Source organism: Monodon monoceros, unplaced genomic scaffold (genome assembly GCF_005190385.1).
Source record: "Monodon monoceros isolate NGI ecotype Baffin Bay Population unplaced genomic scaffold, NGI_Narwhal_1 Super_Scaffold_9, whole genome shotgun sequence".
NCBI classification, from domain to species: domain Eukaryota; kingdom Metazoa; phylum Chordata; class Mammalia; order Artiodactyla; family Monodontidae; genus Monodon; species Monodon monoceros.
In genome coordinates, this window is record NW_021703786.1 from 21,163,449 (window position 1) to 21,189,658 (window position 26,210).

A 26,210-nucleotide genomic window follows, 5' to 3' on the forward strand; every position below is an offset into this window, starting at 1 on the left:
TTCCACATGCTGTGGAGCGGCTGGGCCCGTGAGCCATGGCCGCTGAGCCTGTGCGTCCGGAGCCTGTGCTCCACAACAGGAGAGGCCACAACAGTGAGAGGCCCGCGTACCACAAAAAAAAAAAAAAAAAAAAAAAAGCACTCCTGTCAGTCTTTATCTCCTTATCCTGCTTGTTTTTTCTCCATAGCATCTCTCACTGGTTAACAGGTACGTCTGTCTGTCTGCACACACAACCCCAACCCCCAACCCCGTAGACTGACAGCAGGGCATTTTTAATACAGCAGGTTCCTATTAGTTATCTATTTTATACATATTAGTGTATATATGTCAATCCCAATCTCCCAATTCATCCCACCACCACCACCCCGCTTCCCCCCTTGGTGTCTGTACGTTTGATCTCTACATCTGTGTCTCTATTTCTGACAGCAGGGCATTTATTTTATTCATTACTGTATCCTCAGCTCCTAAAACATTTTTTAGGTAGTCAGTAAAACTTGTTGAGTAAAGAGCAAAGTCTTTATTTCTCCCCACCTATTACTTTACTGACCAGGAGGGGATCCTGGTGACCGGTCTGCATGGGGAGGAGTTGGGTCCTAATAGTAACTCGGGCTTCGTGCTGCTGGCTGGTGAATCTACCCGGCTATTTGCAAGGCTCGTTTACTCTGGTCCAAAGTGCTCCTCAGCCCAGAGCTATGCTACCCAAGGGGGAACATATCCCCCAGGAGAGCAGGAGAGACTGCACATTTGTATCAGTGGGACCTGGAGAATCACAGTCCAACAGCCCTGACCTCTAGGTCCTTATAGCCCCCATGCTGAGTGACACCAGGACTTCCTTTCCTTCCTTCTCCCCTTCCCAACTAGGAAATCCAGTCCCTCCCCACCCACAGCACCTCTGAAATTATTTTTCTCTGTACCTTGTTCTCCTGGCTTTCTGTCTGCTTCTCCCTGTTTTATTCTCAGTGTCTTTTGTCTTCTGTTTCCTCTCTCTCCCCCTCTCTCCTTCTCCCCTTGTCCCCTCCCTGCTTTTCTTCTCCTCAAAGAGTGATGGAGTGAATTGAATGGGTGGCATGAATTTCATCAAGTGCCTTTCACATTGCCTGGTACAGAGTAGTGTTCAACAAAGGCCGTTTCCCCCGGACCCCCAAATCCCGTACACCCTTCCTTTCCTCCTCTTTTCCCTCCCTACCTCTCTCTTGTCCGTCTACTCCCTAAAACCAAGAGGCCAATTCCGCTTAGAACTTTCTAGCCTGTATTTGCGCGTCGTAGCCCGGTCGCCGCTCCTGATTGGCCCTGTGCCTCAGGCCGCACCCCTGCTTGGCTCTTCTCTCCCTCGGACCCCGCCCCCCCAGTCTCTGGAGCCCAGGCCAGCACACGGGGGCCTTTTCTTTCGGAGGGAGGGGCAGCGTTGTCCCCCGGCCGCTTGCATTTAGTTTCTCTTCTCCATTCTTACAGCCTCTCTCTCCCTTTCTTCCCGTCTCGCACCAAGACTTTCATTCCCTCCAGGATTTTCTGGGCTCTTCATGTAAAGGTCATGTCTGATGCAGTGTTCCCCCGCACCACCTCCACGCAGCCTTCTGTGAGCGTCGAGGGACGGGAGGAAGGGAGAGAGGGAGGCACTACCGGAGGAACCCAGGACACAGAGACCCGTGCACCCAAATGCTGAGAAGGCCAGTTGCCCAGACTGCGGACCGCTGTGGTGCAGTGGGAAGAGCCCTGGGCAGGCGTCAAAACCCAATTCTGCCTCTTAGTGTCTATGCGACTAAGGATAAGCAATTTTCTCGGCCTCAGGTTTCCTATCTGTAAAACAGGGAGAATTAGCACCCACATTGGCAGATGGTGTGAGACCCATAGTAGGTGGTATGGAATCCTAATCTGTACCACGGACTAGAGGCAGAAAGCTCTACCCTGCCCATTCCCACCTGCATATTCCCGACCAGCCGTGGGTGGGGTCAGGCCTCTGGGCATTGGCCGGTACCTGGTCCTTGAGACCAGGAGGGCCATTGGCTCAGCAGCCGGTCCCTGCCTTGGCTGTGGCCTGGTCTTGGCTGTGGTTGGTGCCCAGTCCTGCCCTGCCCTCTGTTCTTTTCCGAAAGGACTCTGGGGAACTTTCCAGGGCAGGAGAGAGAGCGCAGTGAGGGAGGGCAGATGCTACACTGAGAGTGGGCCTTAGGCAAGTTCCAGGCACCACTTGTGACATTCCATTTAATCTCCCAGTGCCTAGCTCAGGAGATAATGTGAATGAGTGAGTGAATGAACAACCTAATGAGGAAGGTTATGAAGTCAGATAGTATATGTAAAGCACCTGGCAGGTGCCTGGCACATAGTCAGCCCTCAGTAAATACTGCCCCCTTTCCCTGCTGCCTCTTTGACTGTTCTCCTCCCTTTATTGGCAAGCAATGTGCTGTAATAGAAAGAACACTCGATGTAGAGTCCCAAACACCTGGTTATGAGTCTTAGTTCTTTCACTCATTGACTCACGACCCTGGGCAAGTCACTTACTTCCCTGGGCCTCAATTTCCTCATCTGTAAAAAGGGAATAATGAATCTGTAAATTAAAAACAAAAAAAAGGGAATAATGACATTGCAGGGTGAATGAGGAGCAAACAAAATACATGAAGAAGGCCTTTGGAGAAGCAGAGCACGGTCCGTAATACTATCCCTCCCTCCTGACGGCCACATGCCTCCGTTTCTCCCCTCCTCCAGGCTCAGCACGACTGGCATGACCCATGGCAGACTAAAATCTCAACCTGATTTCCTCACTCCCCTACCCCCATCACCTCTCTGTGATGTCATTCGTGGAGGCTCCACTGTGGCACAGCACCAGGGCTTGGCCCACCCCTGCTGCCTAGCTGGCCGTCTCCTCGTGTCCATTAAGCCCCAATCCAGATTTCTTTCTCTTTCAATTAAACCACTTAGCCTCGAAGCCTTTGGCCCTTGAGCCCAGATTTGCACACACATCCTATGAATAGCTTTGCTTAGAAAGAAAAACCAGAATTTGGTACAAGTGTTGCTCAGCACTGCCCTGCATCCAGCAAGTAAAGGATGCCAGTCTAACCCAATGCTGTTTCCTGAGAGACTGGGCACAGGCTAAGCGGGGCGGGGAGATGGCAGGCGGGCCCCAGCCAGGGCTTGGCAGCTGCTGATGCCCTGGACTGAAAATGCCACCCCTTCATTGGCTCATGGCTCTCCCTGGCTTGTCTGTATACTCTATGGCCAGTCTCAGGTTATTAACCTCTCCCATCGTGATGGACACACTGGGTCTCCACAGGACTGGTGTGCCAGCCTTGAGAGGAGAGGGGCATGGAAAGGCAGAGAAAGAATGGGCAGCATCAGGAGGGATGCCAGGACTGTCCTCAGCCCAGCCCCCACCCATTGGAGACCAAAAACCCCCCACCTTCCCAGAAGTGTTACTGTGGCTTCAGCTCTGCTCCAACACACACACACGCAGACGCACATGCACATGCACACGCACACTCCACTCCAAAAAGCTCTTAATTAAGGGCAAACATTTGGAAGGGGATTTTGACATCCTCTCTCTAGTCCAGTTGTTTACATCCTTTTCTGAGTCACAGACCCCTTTGAGAATCTAATGAAAGCCATGGTGCCTTTCCCAACTGCATGTATAGGACAAATTTTTCATTTAATTTCAAAGTCTCTGTGAACCCTTAAAGCTTCCAGTGGACTGAGATTAAGAATTTCTGATCAGATCCAACTACTTCATTATCGATAAAACACTAAGGCTCAGAGAAGGCAAGAGACTTGCCTACGATCACACAGCAAATTAGTAGCAGAGCCCAGTCTGAAGCCAGGGTTCCAGATTACTGATTCCTTTCCACTCCCCCACGTGGTGTCTCCCTCCCTTTTTTCTCCATGGTCCCCTTCTCAGTCAGTCCTCTCCTAGGTCCCAGCACAGACCAGAGCACGAATGTTCGGTAAAAGTGGTTATCAGGTGAGCTGGAAGGTGGGCCAGCTTCCTTTAGCTGGTTCCTCCCTGCAGGTCCAGAAGAGATGTGGTTTGGTTCTAGAGACATGTGAGGGAACTGGGTCAGGGGTTGGCTGGGTCTCTTCCGAGCCATTCTAGGCTGTGAATTTTTTTTTTTTTTTTTAATATTAAATGTGGGTTTTTTCTTTTTCTTATTTATTTATTTATTATTATTTTGGCTGTGTTGGGTCTTCATTGCTGCACGCAGTCTTTCTCTAGTTGCGGCGAGTGGGGGCTACTCTTTGTTTCAGTGTGTGGGCTACTCTTTGTTTCAGTGCGTGGGCTTCTCATTGTGGTGGCTTCTCTTGCTGCGGAGCACGGGCTCTAGGCGTGCAGGCTTCAGCAGGTGCGGCACTCAGGCCCTCGAGCACGCGGGCTTCAGTAGTTGTGGCATGCAGGCTCAGTAGTTGTGGCTCGCGGGCTCTAGAGCGCAGGCTCAGTAGTTGTGGCGCATGGGCTTAGTTGCTTCACGGCATGTGGGATCTTCCCGGACCAGGGATTGAACTCATGTCCCCTGCATTGGCAGGCGAATTCTTAACCACTGCGCCACCAGGAAAGTCCCAGGCTGTGAATTCTAAGAGCTGTGGTCCAAGTAAAGGGCCAAGAGAAGTGTCCTCAGGCTACAGAGCAGGGGACCTGGAGCACGTCCAGCCTTCCTTTAAATGCCAGCCAGGATCTCAACTTTTAACACCACCTCCAGCCATCTGTTTCTCCTCTGCTCCAGAACCCACATTGTCTCCCTAGTGCCATAGCATCAAATTCAGATTCCTTTCCCTGGTGTCTCCTCTGCAGAAAAGGAGCTCATCTCTGCACTGGGGTCATTGCTCCTGTCCTGTCCCCAGATGGCTTGTGAATGTGGCCCAGTGGGGAGGGGGGTGGGACACTGCAGTGGGGATGTTGCTCTGCCTCACCAGCCGTCTCTGCCCCCAGGACTGCAGTGCAATGCATCCGTGGACCTCATTGGCACCTGCTGGCCCCAGAGCCCCGCAGGGCAGCTGGTGGTTCGACCCTGCCCTGCCTATTTCTACGGTGTCCGCTACAACACCACAAGTAAGGGAGCCCGTGGAGGGCAGACCATCTCCTGGGAGGTGGGACAGGATGGGGAGAGCTTGGGACTTGTTGGAGGTGGGGAAAATAATAATGACAATGATAATAATAATAATGCCATTCATGGGTACAACCGCCATTGACCAGTGGCCAGCTCTGTGCTCTGCTGGGTATTCTGCTCATTACTACTGATGCTCACGATACCCTGGAAGATGCTACATGTGACTATGTTATATAACTAAGGCCTCCGAGGCTCAGAGAGGTTAGGGAAGTTGCCCAAGGTCAGCAGCTGGTAAGAGGTGAAGCTGGAATTTGCATCCGGGTCTGTCTGACACTTTCTTCTGCAGTTGACAAGCTGGGTTAACATTGGCATGAGCCATGAGGTAGGGCAGAAATCATCAGAAAGCCCTAACTTTGCTCAGAGAGGATACCAGGCCTATCCTGGGCCCTCCAGCCACGAGATGGGGGGACTCAGAGTTTTAGATCCGTAGGCAGGGGGCTTGTCCTTGCACGTAGGCCCACAGGTGGGGTGGGGGTGGGAGACGACTGCCCCGGGCAGGGTTTGTTCAGATACTTGATCCCCATGTAAACACCCTGCTCCCCTGGGGCCCTGAGCCTCCACCTCCAGGCTTTGCGGCTTCTTGCTATGCCACCTGTCACCCTCAGAATTAATTTGCTCTCCCCTGTCAATGCCTCACAACCCCTGCTTATCAAGAGAGCAACAGCTGCAGGCCAGGGGCCCTGAGCTGTCTGAGGGGAGGGTGGGGGGTTCCTTGGGTGGGCCCTTGGGGTCTGGTGGGCCTGAGCTCAGAGCCCCACCAAGAGGTGACAGAGGGTGACCACAGACACCAATTGTGACCTTTAACACAATTTTCCTCTCTTATGGCCCTCTGGCCCCTCATCTGAGGATGGAGAAGGCTCGATGACATGGCTTCTTAAGACTCTGTCCAGCTCAGAACTCCCAAGTTCCTTCTCTTGCCCCTCTCTTTTTTTTTTACCAGCTGGATTAATGGGGTTCGGGTTGGGGGCCACAGCCAAGGAGGGGTGGGAGGGCCCTGGGGAGGTGTTGGGACTGGGCGGGAGGCTGGAAGAGCCAGACCATGCAGCTTCATGTGTCTGCAACCGCACCCTGGACCCCAGGAGGAGAAGAAAGCCTGGAGGAGGTGTGGGGAGAATGCAAGTAGGAGGGAGGGCAGAAGGACCTAAAGGAGAGTTTGTGTATCCTGCCAGCCTCTAACTTGGGCCCATCGTAGTTGGAAATGCAGGCAAAGAGGCTAAAAATGCCCAAGGTCACAGGCTTGGAGGCAGCGCCGGAACTGGGGAGCCAGAGCCCTCCGGCTGTTCCCCTCACCCGGCTGGGTGCCCTGTCCTGGAGCTCCCCGGAGAAAGGCAGCGTTAGGGCTGGTGCTTGCTGGGGCACGGGAGGGCTGCTTCCAGGAGGAACCCCCCCAAGTCCCCTTACCAGAGCACCAGGTCCTGGCAATTCCACCTCCAAAGTGAGTCTCATGTCTGACCCTCCCTGCCCTCCATCCCCAATGCCACTGCCCCGGTACAGGGTACCCCAATCTCCAGCCTTAGTTTCTCATCTGACCCTGTCACACCCTTGCTTGGAGTCAGCCCTTCTGTGGGTCCCCATTGCCCCCACAGTCAAGTCCACCCGCTAGCTACAGTCCTGCCTACCTTTGCAGCCGGTCCTGGCCACTCCCCATGAACTACCCCCACTCTCGTCCCCGAAGGTGTCTTGACGTGCCCCGAATAAACCTTTAGTGCCTGGGCACATATAACTCAATTGGGCAGCCCTGCCGTAAGTAGAAGCCAGGAGTCTTGGGTTCTAGTCCCAGCTCCACCTGTACCCTGGGTAAGGAACCCTCTGCACTGGCTCTCCCCGGGCCTCAGTTTCTCCACCTTCAGGATGGGTGGTGGGAGGTTTGGGTGAGGTGCTCTCTCGGCTCCCTTGCGCTCCCCTCTGTGATCCCAGGAGAGGAGATGGAAGAGGTGATGGTCGCTTGACGTGGGGGCAGGGCTGGAAGACTGCCCTTTCCAGGTGCCCCCAGTGCCAGAATGATGAGGAACACCCGTGTACTCCGTAGCGACTGGGAACCCAGAATTGTACCTAATCGTTAGGCGCTACTTAATTCATTTACCGACGAGGTGCTGCCAGGGCCTCTAGGCCTTCCCCTTAATGGCCTCCTTCCCACTGCATCTGATCTTCAAAGGAATGGGAAGCATTTCCCAAAATATCCATTTTCCCGTGACTCTCCAGGAGGACTGCTCAGCTCAGCAATTAAAGACAAGGAAGTCACCTCCTCCCTGGCAACGACTCGCGGCTTGTTGGGCCTGTTTTCTTGCAGGATCGCCTCCTGTAAGCCTGCTCCCTCTATGACCCGGCCTGGGAAGGACTCCAGGCTCCTGCCCCACCTATGGGATTCAAAGGGGAGCTTAAGCCAAGGGGATGCCTCCCGGAATCCCCGCCAGTGCCCCCTATGATAGCGACAAGCGACATGTTCTGAATCTTAGGTAAGGTTATAGAAATATAGCTCCGAGACAATAATGGTAAGAATAACAGCTCACACCACATGCCAGGTAGAGCTCCAAGCACCCTGTACATGTCAGCTAAAAATGCCCCTCAACCATTGAGGTAGGAACCCTTGTTAGGACCATTTCTGTCTTGCAGATAAGGAAGCTGAGAAGTTGTGGGACTCATCCAGGTTCACACACAAAGCTAGTGGCAGCTGGTGGCAGGATTCGAACCCAGGCTGTCTGGGTGGAGAGCTCGGAACACTACAGTATACTGCCTCTCTTAAGACAGCAGCTCCCACCCCTGCCCTCATGCCCCTTCGCACCAGATCTCTGACCCCAAGTCCCTTTCTTTGAAGACACTTTGGAGCAGCCTCGGTCCCAGGCACTTTCCGTCCATGGCAGACACACTGGTTTCCCCTGCTTACGTGCCTCCCCCCAGGCGTCCCCGAAACCCCAGCCACTGAGCCCTCAGCCCTCTGGTAGCTTTTTCCTCATTCAGCAGTTAGGAGGGAATGGGCAGCATCTTCAACTCTGCCCAAGGGCTCAACTCTGCCGAGACTCAGGTCCACTGGCAGGGAAGCTGAGCAGAGCTTTAAAATCCATTTAGCCTCATTTCCCTACCGGTGTGCTGTACGAGAACAGCCTCTCGGCAGAAGGGCCGGGGGGCAGCGTTAGAGAGGAGGTCTCAGCCCGGCAGCCCTGGAGGCCAGGCTGGGGCTGCCTCTCCTGGGGAGGCAGCCGCAAACCCACCTCCCACCCCATCCTCTCCCTCCTGTGTGGTGCTGCCAGCAGAGAGGCAGGTCCCAGGCTGGACGGCCTCTTGGGGATCAGCTGGTCCAGCCCTTCCTCTTACACGTTAGGAGAGGGTCCTGAGAGGCCAGCTGGCCGATGGCACTCACGCAGTGGGGGCCCCCGTTCTGCCTCTCTCGTGGCGCTCTGCCACTGCTGGGACTGGGACTCAAGCAGCTTCCGCAACCTCCTTCGGCCCTGCTGGGGGGTGATGTGAGGTGAAGGTCAGTGTGAGCCATGGAAAGGCTGCAGCAGGCGAGGGGCTCCGGTGGAAATGGCTCAAGGCTCTTCCAGCCAGTGCTTCCTGGTGTCAGGACCAGAATTTACTCAGGGAAACATATTTAGAGCTACCGATGCCTGAGAGGGGTACAGGGTGGAGCAGGATGACCTCCGCCAGCAAAGAAGAAAAGACTCCAGATTTGAATCTCCCTTGGACCCCACCCTACTGGGTTTCAGGGCCCTGGTGTCCCCGGGGGGTGGGCAGGAAGGAGGGTGTCCCAGAGCCCTGAAGCCAGGCCTCAGTTCAGACCACAGGCAACTCCCAATCTCCTTAGAAGGTGACACGTTCTGGCTTCCAGGCTGATGACTGCTTGGACCCCCCCACCCCTTCCCGGGCCACATTCCTGCCTTTTTTTCCCAAGTGCCATGTGCCAGTCTGGGAGCCAGTTGGAGCGGATCCTAATTACGAAATAATTGCTACACGAGACCCACTCCCATGACATCCCCCAGCACATCTCCCATCTCCTGCCACCTGTCATTTTCTGTCCCGAGAGACCTCCACCATGGATGCTCCCACTACGTGACCCTCCAACATAAGGCCTGCCGTAGGGAAATGCCACCCTGGGGACCTTCCCTAACAGCTGCCCTGTGATCCCCACCCCCGTGAGACACTGCTACCATGTGAGACCCCAAAATGGGAGATTTCTCAGAAGGGTGCACACCGTGTAATCTGCCCCACATAAGGGCTTGCAAGGAAGCAGGAAATGGCCCGGTGAGCTGGTCAGGCCTCTGCCCGTGGGCCAGTCCTGTGGGCATGATTGTGCCAGCCTGGGTGGGCAGAGCCATGGCCCCGTGGGCATGCATTGGGGTCACCACTGTACCTCTGTGGGGGGCCAGTGGGCAGAAAGAGGCAGGAAGGTGGAAGTAGTAAGAAAGCCCCTCCCCCCAGCTTCACCCCAGAGCCCCCCAGCAAGCCGGCTCCTGTGCTGGCCCAGAAGGACGGTTAGATGGACAGTCGAATGGACGGACAGATGCTCATTTACTCTTTGGGAGAGGAGCCACGGGTCACTTTGACTCTCTTCTTTTTCCAGACAACGGCTACCGGGAGTGCCTGGCCAATGGCACCTGGGCCGCCCGCGTGAACTACTCGGAATGCCAGGAGATCCTTAGCGAGGAGGTGAGGCTCCGAGCCAGCTACCCTGTTGAGGGCTGGGCCTGGGCCCCCAGCACGGCTCTGCGCCTGCTACCAGCCAGTCAGATGGGAGAGCCAGAGGCTGGTGTCTCTGCCCTGCAGAGAGAAGCCAACTGGGGAGCCAGAACTAGGCCAGCCCGTGAGTGGGCATCCTCAAGGGAGGGTGAGGCCAGAGGGCAGCGGGCAGGCTCTGACAGCGGCGAGTTGAGTCTCCCTCCCTCCCTCCCTCCTTCCTAGCTCACTGGGACCGGTTCTCATCCGTTGTCCACCCCACCCACTGGAGTGACACATCCAGGTCCAGCCAGGGTCCTGCGTTCGAATCCGGGATGTGGGTGGGAGGAGCCATGGAGCTGGAAAAAGCCCTTGAAGAGCCTTTCAAATATTTAAATGTTTTTGAGAAAGACGTTGTTTAGACGCAATACAAAATTCAACAGGTACAAATGGGAAAACAAAATAATCTCCCTCCCAGCCCTGTCCCAGCCACTGGGCTCCCACACCAGAGGTCACCATTTTGCCAGTTTCTTAGGAGTTCTTCCAGAGACAGTCTCTGCATAGGCAAGCAATTATGTATATATATTCTTTTTTGTTTTTCACCCAAACGTTGCATATTATACACTTCGTTCAACACCTTGCTTTTTTCATATAACCATCCATCTTGGCGATGGTTCCGTATCAGTACGTAAAGAGCATCTTCATTCTTTTTTTTTACATTTGCATAATATTGTACAGATGTTCCATAGCTTAGTTAACGAATCTTTATTCTCATCTTTGCTTATGACAAACAGTGCCGCAATGAATAATCTTTTAAGGGTGATGTTTGGCAGACGCACGGGCATATCTGTCGTTCTGTGTTGCTGCTACCTCCGTCCCCCTTGTCTCCTCCCCTACATCTCCACCCACCCCTTTGGTGGGTGCTGAGGAAGGTGGGGGTCATGGAGAGGGAAGAAGGAGTGAGCAGAAAGGAAAGGGCAGATGGGAGATGCCCCCAGTTGTCCAAGGGCCCCAGGCTGCTGGGGCGTGGGAGAGAGGGGCTGGTCTAGGCAGTTCCAAGAATTCCAGTGCCTAAAAGATCTAAACTGGAAGGGACCTTGGAGACCCTCCATCCCATCTTGATCTGCCTGGGGATAAGAATCATCCCGAGCGCTTGTTCAAATACAGGGCTACACCCAACATCCGATAAATCAAACTCTCCAAGGACAACCTGGGAATCTGTATTTTTAACAAGTGCAGGGGGGAGTGTGGGGGAGGGGTGATGGGGGAAAAGTGAGAAACTCTGATCTAGGGTAACCCATTCACCTTACAGCGAGAGAGACTGAGGCCCAGAAAGGGGGAGTGACTCACACAAGGTAACACAGCCAGCGTGAGTCAGAGCCTGGACCCCGGGGCTTTGGAGGTGGCTCCCTTTGCCCAGAACCAGGTACTTGGTGTGCAGTGAGGTTGATGGTGGGAGAACAGCTTTCCCCACCTAGCACTCCGCCCATCCCCCCACCACCCCCCCACCCCACGCATGCCTTGGTTAGCCGCTCCCCCAGGCTGCCTGGCCTCACATCACTGAGATACTGGGGCTCTGCTGTCACCTTGTAGAAGTTGCAAAGGTAGGGCAGTGCTTAGCCCAAAAGAATGACACGCTCTTTAGTAGTTCTGCTTTGGCAGACAAAACAGTTACTTGGGATGCAGGGCGAGAGGCTTCCTGGCATCTAATGTCACACAGGCCAGGCCATATGGTCCACCCCAGGCCGGGTGGGTTGGCCCAGCTCCCCAGTGACCTTGACCTGAGCAAAGATAGCCCCCAGGTTGCTAAGCATCTACATGGTGAGCCAACCCCAGAAGTCCAGGGCTGGGGAGGAAGGCATCCACCTGGACTGGGGGAGGAAAGTAAGGTTCCCATATTGGGAAACGTAGTCGAACCAGAAGAGATGGGCTCGGGTGGGCAACTCCTTACCTAGCACACAGCGGAGTGGGCAACTCCTTACCTAGCACACAGTAGAGGAGGCAGGAGGATGGGAAAGGCGGGTCAATGTTGTCTGCGGCTCTTAGGACCGCGGTTCACACCCGGAGAGGGACGGCGTCGGGGAGCACAGCTAAGGCAAGAAGCCTGCAGCCCCTCCGTCGCACCCCACCCTGCGCTTTGATCGTCCTGCTGGGTCTGCAGGGCCTGAGGCTGACTGTGTGTCTCCAAGTGGAGGTCAGATCGCCAGCCTCCTGCCTTAGGATGGACACCCCTCCCCCACCCCAGAGAAGCGGGCGTCTGTCCCCTCCTTGGACATCACCAAGCTGGAGACGTCACAGCTGCCTTCAATCTCCCTCCCTGCATTGGAGCCTCCTGAATGTCAGAGGACATTCACAGGCCCCCAAATCTCTCCTGCTCTAATTTAAGCCCCTTCCTTCTAGTTGGCTGACGGGGGACACTCAGCAGCCCCCCTTGCGCCCAACACCCTTCACAGAATCAGGGGCAGAGGCCCTTCTCCACTCTGCAGCTCCCACCCCTTCTGCCTGGACTGGGGTCTCTCCCTGTCTCCACCAGCGGGTTGGGGGGAGAAGGCGGATTAGGGGGCACCAGCTTCTCATCAGGCCCCTCTTAGGCAGTGTAACGGGAACAGCACCGGCTTTGGAGGGGTTTGGATTCTGGTTCCAACACATGTGCTGTGTGACCCTGGGCAGGTAGCTCAGCCTCACTAAGTCTCAGCTTCCTCGTCTGTAAAAGGCCGGAGAGCAGTTCAGTCTGCCTCTTGGGGGAGGGAGGGCGGTGTCCGCCTGCATCTTGGCCTGTAGAGGGCGCTCCATCTATCCGCCACACCTCGGCCTCATCACCTGAGCTCAGGGGAGGCTGTTGTGTTCAGCAGGGAGGGGGGATGGTTGGGAGGGGTCACCAACCATCGGTCACCCCCGATGGGGTCACGGGCACCCCCATTCGTCTGGTTGCAGGGCTCACCCCGACCCGGGATGCCCCGCCCACCCTTTCCCCGGCAGCCCCCGCTGGCCACTTTGCCTAGCACTCTGGGTAATCAGTTAATTAGTGAAAATGCCATCCCCTTCTGCCAGCCCCCAGCCTCGCCAGACCCCTCCCCATTCCCAAGACTCCCCGTCCCCTCCTGGAACTACTGTGAAAGAGCAAAAGGAATGTCGCCAATTAACCGAGCAGCCGATTTCTCAGCTCTGGGCCCGGACTCAGCCCTAATGAAGCATCAGCGCCCCAGGAGCTGCAGAAAATGGATTCGCAGAACCACTGCCTGTGAAATGAGACTTGTGAGGGCGCCCAGAGGCCAGGCCAGGGAGGAGACCTGCCCACAGCCATCACCAGCAGGGGGCAGGCCCCCAGCCGGGGAGCTTGCTTCATGCATGGCCCAGCCCCTGCAGTGACCCCCACCCCGGCACCAGCCTGCACCCTCCCCACACACACACTTGTCTCCCTCCACTGCAGAGACACCCCAAACTGCCCCAGACAGCTCTCCCGTCCCCCCACCGCTCCCTTGACACTTGCACACACTCTGCTTCCCTCCCCTACACTCTGCTGAGCTCGGGGAGCCCTGGCCTCCGGCACATCCTGGGAGGGCACACACTTTGATGGGACATAAAAGGGGCTCTGGGAGTGTGGGCTCGTGGGCCGGCGTTCACTGCTCGCAGAGGGCGTTGGTTCGACCAGGGCTTCTGGAATGCTTAGGAATCATCTGGACTTGTTGCTAAAATGAAGATTCTGACTCAGTGGATCTGGGGCGGGGCTTGAGGTTCTGCATTTCTTAAGATTTCTGCAAGCTCCTAGGTGATGCTGACGTTGCTGGTCTGGGGACCACACTTTGGGGAAGCAAGGGGCTGGAGTGCCCAGGGTGGGGTGAGGGAGTAGCTCAGGAAACCCAGGTGGAGAGGGAGAGCCTCAAAACGGGGTGGATGGAGGTGGGAGAGAGGCTGAAGCAGTGGGGACCAGGCGGGGAGAACCCATCATGCCATCCTGAAAAGGCATCAGGACAGGTCTGACACTGCCACCACTTGGGACCAGGTGTGCCTTGCAGAGAGTCTGGTCAGAATTACTTATTGGATTCTGGTCGTGAGGGTGCAGAGGAGTGGCTTCTGCCCAGTACCACACGGTGCCACCCTCTTCGGGGTACTTACCTGCCAGTCTCTGGTCTCCAGACTGGACAAGGACAGAGTGCTGGTCAGGTCCCCAGGGACTGGCTGTGTCCGTGTGACCTTCAGGCATCCCAGCTGCTTCTGCAGTTAACGGTGGCTTTCTCTCAGGAGGTCACTGACCGTCTCTCAGGGTGTCACTGGGTGTCTCTTAGGATGTTGCCGGCTATTCTCTCCGGGTATCGTTGAACACCCCTCAGGGTATCACCGACCGCCTCTTGGGGGTGACTGGCCGTCTCTCCTAGTGATGCCGGTCATCTCTCGGGGTGGCACGGCCACCTCTCCAGCAGTCTTCTCAGGCTCTTGCTGCACCGCAACCCCCCAGCTGCCTTGCATCGGGCTGATGTGGCAGCGGAGAAGCAGGGCTGGGAGCCAGCTTGGGCCCTGCAGCTCGAGGAGTCAGGCAAACGTGGTCCCCCGCATGGTTCGGCCCAATTCTCCCCGCTCAGCCTCAGTGGAGAAAACCCCTCATGAGCCCCCCACCTCCCCGTAGAAGCTCCCTGAGAACTCTGGGCCCAGGACGAAGACAATGCTTCTGTTCTCAGTCCTTGCTTATCCCCCAAGAAATGCACCGCGGGAACAGAGGAAGGAGGGTCTTTAAGGCCACGCAGACCTGGATGCCGATGCTGGGCCGATTATGCAGCCCCTTCACCTGGAGAAACGGGGACAGAAGGACACTCTCAGAGGGCAGTTGTGAGAAAGAAAAGCAGTGATGTCTGTAAAGCCCCCGGCGCGGTGCCCGGCATGCAGTCGGTGCTTAATAAATGACTCATGCCACCCCAAACCAAAGGACCCCGGCTCGGCCTGCTGTGGGGAGCACTGAAGGGCCTCCCTGCGTACTCTGCTCATCTTGCCCACCTGGGCCTGTGTATGAAGCTGGGGCATCACACCGTTCTGGGCTCCACAGACTCTGCCATTACCCAGGGGCTTTGCAGCATGGATTTGTGGAAAATTTAATAAGAGGAAATTAAATGTCAGTTCCAGACAGGCTGGATGTGTGCATATCTGCTGGAGTCTCTGGACTTGGCATCTACAGCCAGGCACTCAGAGATGCTACCCCGCCGCCCCCCGCGTTTATATGATGGCAGTGAATACCCTCTGCCCCTCCCGCCCTCTCTCCCCACCTGCCATTTGCACCTCGCTGGGTCTCAGCGCTCCAGAGCCCGAGCTGCTAATGTGATTTCCTGTCATGTTCCTGAAAGCTTTTTCCAGGAAAACCAGCCCCTAGAACAGAGCTGCCTGGGCCTCAGAGCTTCTTCGGTGAGGATGCCCCTTCAGAAGGGGGAGAGCGGGGGCTGGGGAGAGCAGGGGAGCGAGGGCTTCACCCCTTCTCAGATGCCTGTTAGGTGTCCTGCTTCAGAGGTGCACCCCTTGTCCTTGGGTGGGTGAGTTTAGGCCTCAGTTTCCTCATCTGGACGATGGGTAGGGCTGGACTCCATCGCTTGGGACCAGTTCTGATGCCCGTGGATTCTGTAATTCCGACAGGAGGGTCCACAGAGAGCCAGGAGCTCTGGTGGCTCTGAAAGGGTGCACAAGTCTCCTGCGAGCTTGTCTTTTTCTGAATACTTGCCAGTTTCCGGGCATCATCATGCCCATGCCCCACCCCAGAACCTGGAAAGGGTGAGGGAGGGAGGGGTTACCAGGGACCCTCCCCTTGCAAAAGCCAGTGCCTTTCCAACATCCATTTTTCCTTCCTGCACTCGACACACATTTCCCAGCGCTCCACCGTGTGCCACACTCTGGCTCTTAGGCCCTGCCCTCTTGGGGCCTACAAAAGGGTGAAGGGGGCCTTTGCTCTCACGGGGTCAGGAGTCTGCAGAGAGCTGGGCCCTGGAGACCCCAGTCCACCCTCATGGGGTCGGGACCCGTCTTCTGCCTCACTTGTCAATCTGCACATGAAGGGGAGAGGTGGTTTGAAGCTGAGTGACCTTGAACGAGTCCGTGTACTTTGGGGCCTGTTTTTCTGCAAAATAAGGTACAGACCCCCTACTGGCTCTTCCCCCAGTGTTGCCTTGAGGGTTTGAGAAGATAACAGATGTGAAAATACTCTGTAGGGAATTCCCTGGCGGTCCAGTGGTTAGGACTCCTAGCTTTCATCACTACCGAGGGCCCGGGTTCAGTCCCTGGTCGAGGAACTAAGATCCTGCAAGCCGCGCAGTGCGGCCAAAAAGAAAAAAAAAAGGAAAGAAAATACTCTGTAAACGGCAGGGCTTCCACACTCATGGAGCGAACTTTGATTGGAAAGGGGCCTGCCGCGTTTCCCAGCTTCCATCAGTGTATGAAATGAATTAAGTAATAACATTGGGAACTTTGTTTTAGTCCTGGGAGAGGACCCCACTGACTTCAAGCAGACCCCCTGGGCCAGGGGTGGGACTCGGGAAGCAAGTTATAGAGCCTAGAGAGGTTGTTTATGGTTTCTAATGATTCTGTGGATGCTAACCCACAGCAACTGCCCTTTCCCCTCCTCGCTGAGAGGAGCGGGCCTCAACTGCAGCGGGAGGGATTTAGGGGTGATGGAGAACATGGTGGCTCAACTCAGAAATGGGAGGAGGAGAGAAGTCCTAGAGGGTTGGTCTGCACCACAAGGGCCATCTGGTGTTGGGACTGAACGGAAACGTGAACATGAGAGAACATCCGTGAGCCGTGCATGCGTGTTTGTGCACACGGGGTGGGGAACCCTATGTGCTGTGGAGATTCAAGTTAACTGACAATTTTCCCACAGCACGGAGCAGTGCACAGAGCATGGGATTGGAGGACAGACAGACAGACGTAGACTCAGATTGGACGGCACTGCTGTAGGGCAACACCTCACGCATAGCAGGGGCTCCGGAAGGGACAGCTATTGTTATCATGGTCCACTTTGTCCCAGGCACCTGTGGGGGTGGGCTGTCCTGGCACATCCAGTGGGCACGGGCGCAGCTGTGAAGGAGCCTCACCTCTGCCCCTCTCTCCTGCCTCAGAAGAAGAGCAAAGTACACTACCACGTTGCCGTCATCATCAACTACCTGGGCCACTGCATCTCCCTGGTAGCCCTCCTGGTGGCCTTTGTCCTATTTCTGCGGCTCAGGTGAGGAGACCCTGGCACCGTCCCCCGCCACCGCCCCCCCAGGCCTTGAGCAGCGGGGAGAAGTAAGATACAGGAGGCAGTGGTGGGCTAGGGGAGTCCAGCTCCCTCACCTCAGTGGGAGCAGGTGACAGATATACATGTCCCAGGTCTCTTGGAACCTCTGGCAGGGTCATTTCTGCAACCCTGCCCAGTGACTGCAGAGGGGAGGGGGATGGCCAAAGCCCAGGCTCACCTGTGTCACCCACACCCAGGCTGGGCTGCACCCATTTGGGAGACCAGGAAGGTGGAGCCCACTTTGGGTTTGAAGCTGCCTGGGCCCAGCACAACTGCCAAGGATGCAGGTGGCAGTGCCAGCCAGGTCTGTGCCAGGAATGGGGGCTGCCAGCAGGGGCTGAGCATCAGGGCTGAAAGCTGGGAGGGAGGCCTATTGCTGGAGGCTTTTTATGTTTTCTGAGCCTCAAACTTGGAGCTACAGGGAGGGAAGGGTGCTAATGGGAGAAGGGGCGTCCCTAGCAGCCAAGCAGCCCCTGGTCCCTTCAGCATTGGCCATGTGGCAGGCTCTGCCCCGGAGCTTAGGTCTGGGTGGACCACAGTTAGGAAGGGGCCTGTGGGACATCAGGAGAGCCGCTGCTGCCACGTCCCAGTGTGATTTAGTCAGCCCGCCCTGCTCGGAGCCTCGGTTTCCGCATTCATACATCTGGGCTGGAGTGACGCTGGTGACCTAGCCATCATCTCCTCTCTCCTCCTCTTCCGCCTGTCGCCCACCCTCCCCTGCTGCCCACAGGAGCATCCGGTGCCTGAGAAACATCATCCACTGGAACCTCATCTCGGCCTTCATCCTGCGGAACGCCACGTGGTTCGTGGTCCAGCTCACCATGAGCCCGGAAGTCCACCAGAGCAATGTGGTGTGTCCTGGAGGGGCAGGCCCAGGGTCAGAGGAAGGGTCTGGGTGGGGCTGCCTTTGCAGAGGAGGGACTGGAGCCCGGCCTTGGAGCCCACAGCACAGGAGTGGATCCTGGGGGGTGCCCCATCCTGCCGGGAGGAGGCCCCAGGCTGCTCCCTCCCATCCCCCTCCCTGGTTGATCATCACCTCTGATGGGGTGGGCGGCAGGGCTGGTGCAGGCTGGTGACAGCCGCCTACAACTACTTCCACGTGACCAACTTCTTCTGGATGTTTGGCGAGGGCTGCTACCTGCACACAGCCATCGTGCTGACGTACTCCACCGACCGGCTGCGCAAGTGGATGTTCATCTGCATTGGCTGGGGTGAGCGGGCCGCCCCCGCCCTGACCCGCCGTGCTCTCCCCGCCCACACTCAGACCGGCCGGCTGGGGGCCTGAGACTGAGGCCAGGTTAGGGTGGTGGGGTGTGCACACAGCCCTCCGCCGCTACTTGGGGGGCAGGGACGATGGGAGCATCTTAAAGGAGGCATGATAGGCCAGTGAGTACCTGGGGAGGCCCTGCCCGCCTCTAGGCCCTGGGCCGCTGTGGGGTCTTCCAGGCCTGCATCCCCCAGACTCCACCGACAGGCCCTGTGACAGCCGGTCTCTCCCGCAGGTGTGCCTTTCCCCATCATCGTGGCCTGGGCCATTGGGAAGCTGTACTACGACAATGAGAAGTAAGTCACCTCCCCTTCACTGTCCTCGGGGCCCCCTGAGCCCCGAGATCCAGGCTTCCAGCCCCGCTCTGCCTGATGCTCCTCAGGGACCTTCAGCCATGTCACCTTCCCTGTCAGGGCCACAGTTTCTTCATCCACACAGGGAGGGTGCTGGGGGTCAGATTCAAACTGACTCTCCCTAACAGCGTTCTGCCTGAGGTGGGGCTGGACGGGCAGGTCCAGGCTCTTTTATCTGTCTCGGGCTTTCACCACAGGCGGAACAAAAGGTTACTGGCAGTCCCTGGAGCCCAGCCACCCAGGTTCTGAACTGTGGCTCCCATCATTAAGTAGCTTTATGACCTTGGGCTAGTTACTACAGTGTGCCTCAGTTTCCTCATCTGTAAAATGGGCATCCTCATAATAGTGCCTCCCTCAAAGTGTTGTGAGGATGACATGAGTTAATATATGTTAAGCATTTAGAGTCTGGCACATAGTAAATGTCATATAAATGTTTTCTATTAATAAAGACTTGTTTTAACAAACGATTCCATTGACTTAATAGGAACTGATCCAGACAATCTCAGAGACTCCTTCCAGCTCTAAAGTCCTGAGGGGCTGTTCTTAAATGAAAGTAGGTGTTCCCAATCACCCCTGAAAACTGCACTTCCGCTGCAGTGGTTCTCAGCCTTGGCTTGGGTTAGAATCACACAGGAAGCTTTAAAAAGTACCGATGCCCAGGTTTGACCTCCAGAGAGTTGGATGTTATTGGTCTGGAGTGTGGCCTGGGCACCAGGATTTTTTAAACCTGCCCAGGTGATTCTAATATGAAGCTAAGATGGAGAACCACTGAAAAAGAGAGGCAGAAAAAGTGGACATAGATGGCCAGGGGAGGTGCCAGGATCTTCTTTGCCAAAGTGTTCTCAGGAACCCACTGTCTGGCTGGGGTTCCAGGTGGCCTCCATCACCATGGCTATTCCTCTCCACCCCTGACAAGGAGCCTGGAAAATTATATTCACGTTTAGGAAGGATCAAGGTGATCCCTCCTGACTCCAGCCCAGCCTGGCTGGCTCTCTCTGCATTTGCACAGCCGGTGGTATGGGGGCCTGAACTGGGAGTGGGGGGGCAGCTGACAAGCAGGACTGAGGGCTTGGCAGTGATTCCAGAATGGTGGCCTGGGTCTCAGAACAGGAGCATTGTAAATCCTGGGCGATGGAGCCTGTGCCTGCAGGTGTGAAGGTGAGCAGGGAAGGAAGAACAGGTTTCAAAAAGCTGCCCAGTGTGTGCGTCTGGGCACATCTTGGAGCAAAAAGGGTGGCTGAGCACAGAGGAAGGTTGGTCTGAGCGTCTCTGGAGCTCCACCTTGTGGTAAGATTCTGACACTGCAGCAGAAGGGATCCAGGTGTGAGACCTGAGAGAGACTGCAGGCTCTGGGGCCAAGGACTGGACCTGGCCCCAGGACAGCTTGCGTTTGGTCTGCCCCGTGTCTTTTGAAAACTTGAATTGCTTCCAAACTTTGAAAAAGTCAAGAGGTTTCACATAAAAATCTCAGTTTAGGGCTTCCCTGGTGGCTCAGTTGTTGAGAGTCCTGCCGATGCAGGGGACACGGGTTCGTGTCCTAGTCCGGGAAGATCCCACATGCCGCGGAGCGGCTGGGCCCGTGAGCCGTGGCCGCTGAGCCTGTGCGTCCGGAGCCTGTGCTCCGCAGCGGGAGAGGCCACAGCAGTGAGAGGCCCGCGTACCGGAAAAAAAAAAAAAAAATCTCAGTTTATTGTTTATGGAAGCATGCTGAGATCTAAGTACTGTGGATCTGCATGCCCGAGGGTCCATCGTCTCTGCACAAGGACATGGGACTTCCTATGTGCCTCATCCCAACCCACCCCCCAGAGCTCCCTAGATCTTGCTGGAGGGAAACTCAAGAAAACGAAAAGCAAGTCTGCCTCTCACGACAGGTGGAACCTTAGAGTCTCTGCCTCTGGGTCGTTCAGGCTGCCATTAAACAAATTCAGAGATTGTTAGCTACTGAGCGTCACTGCATGACATGTACAGGGCAAGGCCCCCCTCGTGGGCATGCACCAGAGACACAGTGGGGACTGAGGCGAGCAGTGTGTGTTGGACCCATGCTTGTTCTATTCAGTGGTCTTTTCCCCAATCCCCCTCCCTGCCACAGTGCCTGCTTCCAGCTTTACATCTCAAAGGACGCTATCCATTCTGCAGATGGAAAGCTATCTTGACCTTCTGCCAGGGTTGGAATTGAGGCACCCAGATCCTGGCTTTTGGCTCCAGTCCTGGCCTGGCCAAGCACTGTTCCTCCCTCATGCCACTGAACTGGACCCAGGTGACCCTCCTCCTCTCACCTCTGTGGCCCTCTAGGTGCTGGTTTGGCAAAAGGCCTGGGGTGTACACGGACTACATCTACCAGGGCCCCATGATCTTGGTCCTGCTGGTAAGAACTTGGGTAGGGGGACAGGAGAGAGGGGCTCAGTGGGGAGGGGCAAGCAAGGCTTACAGTGGACTAAAAGGATCCCTCTACCTAGAAGTGGCGGGCAGAGGGCCAGGAATATATAAGGGCTCATGAAGGTGGAGGGAGAGCAGCAAGGGGGCAGAGACCAGACCTGGGACAGCTGAGTCCCTGCCCTGTCCCCCACCTTCCCTCCAGCATCTTGCACACACCCATGCCCAGGCCATCCCACCGTGTGTCAAATTACAGATCAATTTCATCTTCCTTTTCAACATCGTCCGCATCCTCATGACCAAACTCCGGGCATCCACCACGTCTGAGACCATTCAGTACAGGTAACCAGACCTGCCTCCCCCACACATGGGGCGCTTCAGAGATCCCAGCCTCGGACCCAGGGTGTCCCCCCAGGCCTGAGAGTCCCTCCTGAAACCCCAGATCCCCTTGTCTCAGACATTCCAGGGATCTGCTACAGCCCTCCCCCAGACCCGGTCCTTCTCACCAAGCCAGAGGCCCCAGCCCCATCCCGGGTGGGCTGTGACTCTGGGCCTCCCCCCCTACCTGCCCCACCCCAGGAAGGCTGTGAAGGCCACCCTGGTGCTGCTACCCCTCCTGGGCATCACGTACATGCTGTTCTTCGTGAACCCCGGGGAGGACGAGGTCTCCCGGGTCGTCTTCATCTACTTCAACTCCTTCCTGGAATCCTTCCAGGTACAGCCGTCCCCCACCCCAGCCCCTCGCTCCAGCCCTGACTGTCCCCTGCACCTCTTCGGGTGGGAACTCTTCCAGGCAGGGGCCTGGAGGAGTGGGAGCCTGGGGACAGAAAGGGGTCAGCCCCAAAGCTGGATGGGGCCGCACCTGCCCCCGTCCCTTGACCCACCTTCTCCCTCCACGCCAGGGTTTCTTCGTATCTGTGTTCTACTGCTTCCTCAACAGCGAGGTAAGGACCTGGGGCCCCAGGACTCAGGACGGCAGGAGCCCTGCTGGGACCAGAGACTGTCCGTAGCCTCCTCCTGCCCGAGGTGGCAAGCCCACTTCTTTGCTCTCATAGGCAGTAGGTGTGGGAGCCAGAAGCCGGGGCTCCAGTCTCATCAATGAGTCTGTGAAATGGGCTGTTGAAAACCAGGAAGCTGAGCCCTGGGACAAGGGGTGTATGTAGGTTGAGGGCAGGAAATGTGTATGGGTTGAGGGTAGAGATTCTTCATGGCAAAGGCCATATGGCACCTTTGGGTGGATTTGAGAAAGGTACCCTTTGCTCAGAGCGCTTGAGAAAATTGTCCTAACAAATATGCAAATCAACAATGTTGATGATGTGAATGTTGCCACCTCCGACGTGGCCCCCTGTGCACAGCTCCCCTGTATAGCTGCTTGTGGAGCCCTGGGGGAGGGAGGGGGGTCCTGAAACCCCGGCTCAGCCCTTATGCTCTGCTCTGTGCCCGCAGGTCCGCTCTGCCATCCGGAAAAGGTGGCACCGATGGCAGGACAAGCACTCGATCCGCGCCCGCGTGGCCCGCGCCATGTCCATCCCCACCTCCCCCACCCGTGTGAGCTTTCACAGCATCAAACAGTCCACAGCAGTCTGAGCTGGAGGGCTGTGGAGTGGCCCCCAAGATCCATGGCTGGGGAGATGGTCGCCAGGCTCAGCTGGCCACCCTGTCTGTGGAGGGGACCAGCTCTCTCCCACACCCTGTGCCCCCAGGAGTAGCTGGCTGGCACTGAGAGCCCGGGAGGCCCCTCCCGCACCCCCAGCTGAGCAGGAGTTCCAGGCCTCTGAGAGCAGTCTGGGCCACGGGATGAATGGAAGATAACCTATAGGCCTGCGCTGGGCCCAGGGCCTCTGGCTCCCCTTTGTCCCAAGAATGGAACAGAAATGGAGTGGAGATGGAGAGCAGGGAATCCAAAGCAGCATGTGGGTCCCTCCAAGAGGTGTTTGCTTCCAGAGCACAAGATGGCAGCCCATTGGAGACCCCGGGATGTCCTCAGCGACTGTGCGGGGCCATCCACTCCTCCAGGAGAATCATGGGAAACTCTTGTGACAGCGTTCAAGCCACCGTGATGATGCCTCCAGGCCTTAGCAGTGCTTTCCAACACCACTGGGAACCAAGGCCGTGTTGTCAGAAGCCCTGCTGACATTGTTAGAAGTCAGGCGGCATCGTCAGACATCAGGCCACGTCACCGAAATCCTCCCAAGCCACCGGAAATTCGTGTGACCCTGCTGCGCTGCCACCAGAAATGCCCTGCCTCGCTGCCTCGCACCCTTGGACCTTTACTACCGCACAGCCCACATGGGTTCCCCCTCCTTAACCTCCTGCCCCAGGTGTCTCCCCCTTCGTGAGATGATGGGGAGGTGGGAGGGTGACAGAGTGTCCTTGAGCAAAAGCCAGTGTGTGCCCCAGCCAAAGCCAGCCTCCCTTTGAGGGGCAGAGAATACTGGGGGCCACCCAGCCTGCTGTCTTCAGTGACCTGGCCTCTGGGGCAACCCCTCTGCTGGTCAAAGGGACCCTGTGGCCCTTGGATGACCTCATTGGGAAGCATCATTAACTCAGCAAAGATAGAAGCGTGTGGGGCACTCAGCCCCCCCCCCCGCCTCAAGTTCCCCAGAGCAGGACAAGTGGCTCCTGGGGCAACCAGCCAGCTGACCGCTTACACCCCGGTAAGGACCCAGCCACATCCAGAGATACTGGACAGCCGGAGCAGGGCTTTGGGGGAGTGGGGCTGGGAGATGGGGGTGGCTAGTGTAAATAATAATGTTTATCTTTCAACCAGCACTTGTGAAGCCTGGTATGTGCTAGGGCTGGGTAGGGAGGGTACCACAAAGAAATGGAGGCCACTTTCAGCCTTTAGGGTCACCGTGTGGTTGGGGAACCAGTGGCACTCAGACACACGCCAATGATGGGGCGCTAGGGGAGCCCCTGAGGTCCAGGAGAGGACTTAGGAGAAGGGCATGGGTCTGTGGGGACCAGGTAAGGGCAGCTTTTGTAAGGGGGCGAGTTGTAGGGAGAAGGTGGAGGACACCACGGGCCGGGCACAGCTTGAGCACAGGGACCAGACCGAAGTGTGTCCCAGCCCCAGGGGAGGAGATAAGCTGGGAACAGGAAGGAATTAGGAAGCAGGGGAGGCCGAACAGGCTTGAATGCTGTCTTAGCATGGAAACCCCAGAAGCATACCAAGAGACAAGGTTTCGAGAACCAACTCCAGGGTAGGGGCGCACACGCCCACCACCGTGGGCAGCTGCAGCCAGTCCTGCTGCGGAAGCTGGGAGAGCCGGGTGGGACCCACACCTGCGCCGTCCCACCTGAGGGGCCAGGGATGTGTATCCACCAGCTCCTGGGGGACAGTAAATCCCTGCACCTCCTGCGGAGTCCGGGAGAGTGCCGGGCACAACGTGGGCCACGTCCTCGGGGCAGGAGGTGGTTGGGGCACAGACGCTCCACCCAACACACTCAGGCCCGGGCCTTGCCTCTGAGTCTCTGACCCGGAAAGAGGGCCACGCAGGGGTGTGTGTGTATGCACGAGTGCATGCGCACACATGTGCACACGGGTGCGTGTGCTATCAGGACACCAGGACAGACAGATGACCGCGGTGCTGGGAGCCCCGCAGCTTCGACTGGGGCAGGGGAGGTCCAGTGGGTGAGGATCTGACTGCTCCTCGAGGGAGGAGCTGGGGGTGTCCCTGAAGGCCATGTGGGGTACGCTGCTCTGCTAACTCCCCAAGCGCTGTCCCCTTAAAGAGGGAGATGGGGGGACCAGCTGAGCAGAGGAAGCCATGAGAATAGGACCAGGGGCACCAAGACGGAGATATGCTGACAGCTTCCAGAGCAGCTGGGGTGGGACAGCCGCACAAAGGGTCCTAGCTGACAAGGGGGACCGGAAGTGACTTGAGTCTCAAATGGCCACAAGTGAGGCGCCTTTCTCAACGTTGCCTTCCACCCAATGAAGGAGAAGGGAGAAAGCAAGGCATTTCATGGACAATGTTGGGATGTGGGGGGCTGGGGGCATCCCAAGGACAGAGGAGCCTGAGAGGGGCTGGGGGCGACTGTGAGGGGGTTTTATAGGCAAGGGGTCTTGAAGGGGCCAAGCTGGGGCGGTGCCCCTTTTCCTGCTTGTGCCTCCAGGCTGTTTTAGCTGATGGGCACCCTTCGCATGCCTACTGTGCTCTCAGCTCTGTGGGCAGGGGCAGGCGAGCAGCACCCCCAGGACGTACGCCACACAGCCTGCAAAGCTCAGAGCTGCCGGCTCTGGAAGGTTGTGGGAGGACATCCAAGGCGAGGCTGGGGCTCATCACAGAAGACACAAGGGGTCCCTGAGCCATGGGCGCTGTTTCAGATGAACCTCAGGATCCCTCTCGTCCAGAGACTGTAAGGGTAGAGGGGCTGCTGCAGCACAGCTGGAAACAACTGGGCTGCAAAGAACTGCAGCCCCTCCTGCCAGGGGCAGGTGTGCCGAGTTTAACCCTTCCATGGGCTGCAGGGCAGGAATCAAGGCAGGCCCCCGATGGGATTTCTGAGTCATTCTGCCCTGAGCTTCGACTTGTGGGTGGGTGGGAAGGGAGGTCCCTTGGGGCTGTGGCTGTGTGATGGGCCAACAGACACACATGTCACCCCACTGTGGGAAGGAGCCGAGCAGCTGCAGGGTGGGGATCACTGCGGGACAGGCCCCTCTCAAGCTGGGAAGAATTTTTCTCCAGGGGCTTCCCTGGTGGCGCAGTGGTTGAGAGTCCACCTGCCGATGCAGGGGACATGGGTTCGTGCCCCGGTCTGGGAAGATCCCACATGCCATGGAGCGGCTGGGCCCATGAGCCATGGCCACCAAGCCTGCATGTCCAGAGCCTGTGCTCTGCAACGGGAGAGGCCACAACAGTGAGAGGCCCACGTACCACAAAAAAAAAAAAAAAAAAAAGAATTTTTCTCCATGCCACACTCAGAGGCTGCAGTTCCCTAAAAGTTCCCCCACCTGGGCCCTTTTCTCGTTGGGTCCCTCCCTCATGGGCACAGATCACCAGTACAGGAAAAACCACCCTGTGGGGTTTGGGTTTTCCAGTTCTGGCTCCCTCCTCCCTGAGTGTGAAGGTATAGCCCCTGCTTTGGGGTCCTCGGCTACCCCTGCAAGGCCTCCTCAGTCCCCCTACTGCTGATGGGACCCAGACTGGGACCCTGACAGACACCCTGGGACCGGAAGTCAGGGCAGAGGGTGCAGATCGAGGAGGGAGGGAGGTTTTGGA

General features: G+C 56.9%; 1 protein-coding gene across 6 annotated transcripts in view; it reads left to right on the forward strand.

The window, feature by feature from the left end:
- Nucleotides 1-23,749, forward strand: part of CRHR1 (corticotropin releasing hormone receptor 1) — a 51,955-nt gene extending 28,206 nt beyond the window's left edge. For 2 of the 6 annotated variants that reach the window (XM_029212485.1, XM_029212484.1), the window contains 10 exons: nt 4,913-5,032; nt 16,832-16,938; nt 17,723-17,843; nt 18,050-18,203; nt 18,495-18,555; nt 20,905-20,977; nt 21,191-21,327; nt 21,565-21,700; nt 21,888-21,929; nt 22,432-23,749. In XM_029212485.1, the coding sequence (XP_029068318.1) occupies nt 4,925-5,032; nt 16,832-16,938; nt 17,723-17,843; nt 18,050-18,203; nt 18,495-18,555; nt 20,905-20,977; nt 21,191-21,327; nt 21,565-21,700; nt 21,888-21,929; nt 22,432-22,572 (1,080 nt within the window). In that variant the 5' untranslated portion in view covers nt 4,913-4,924 and the 3' untranslated portion in view covers nt 22,573-23,749. Of the gene's footprint in view, nt 1-4,746; nt 5,033-9,648; nt 9,735-16,831; nt 16,939-17,722; nt 17,844-18,049; nt 18,204-18,494; nt 18,556-20,904; nt 20,978-21,190; nt 21,328-21,564; nt 21,701-21,887; nt 21,930-22,431 lie in introns of those variants that run through there. The other 4 variants (XM_029212481.1, XM_029212482.1, XM_029212483.1 and 1 more) reach the window with 4 other exon arrangements.
- Nucleotides 23,750-26,210: the final 2,461 nt, after the last annotated feature.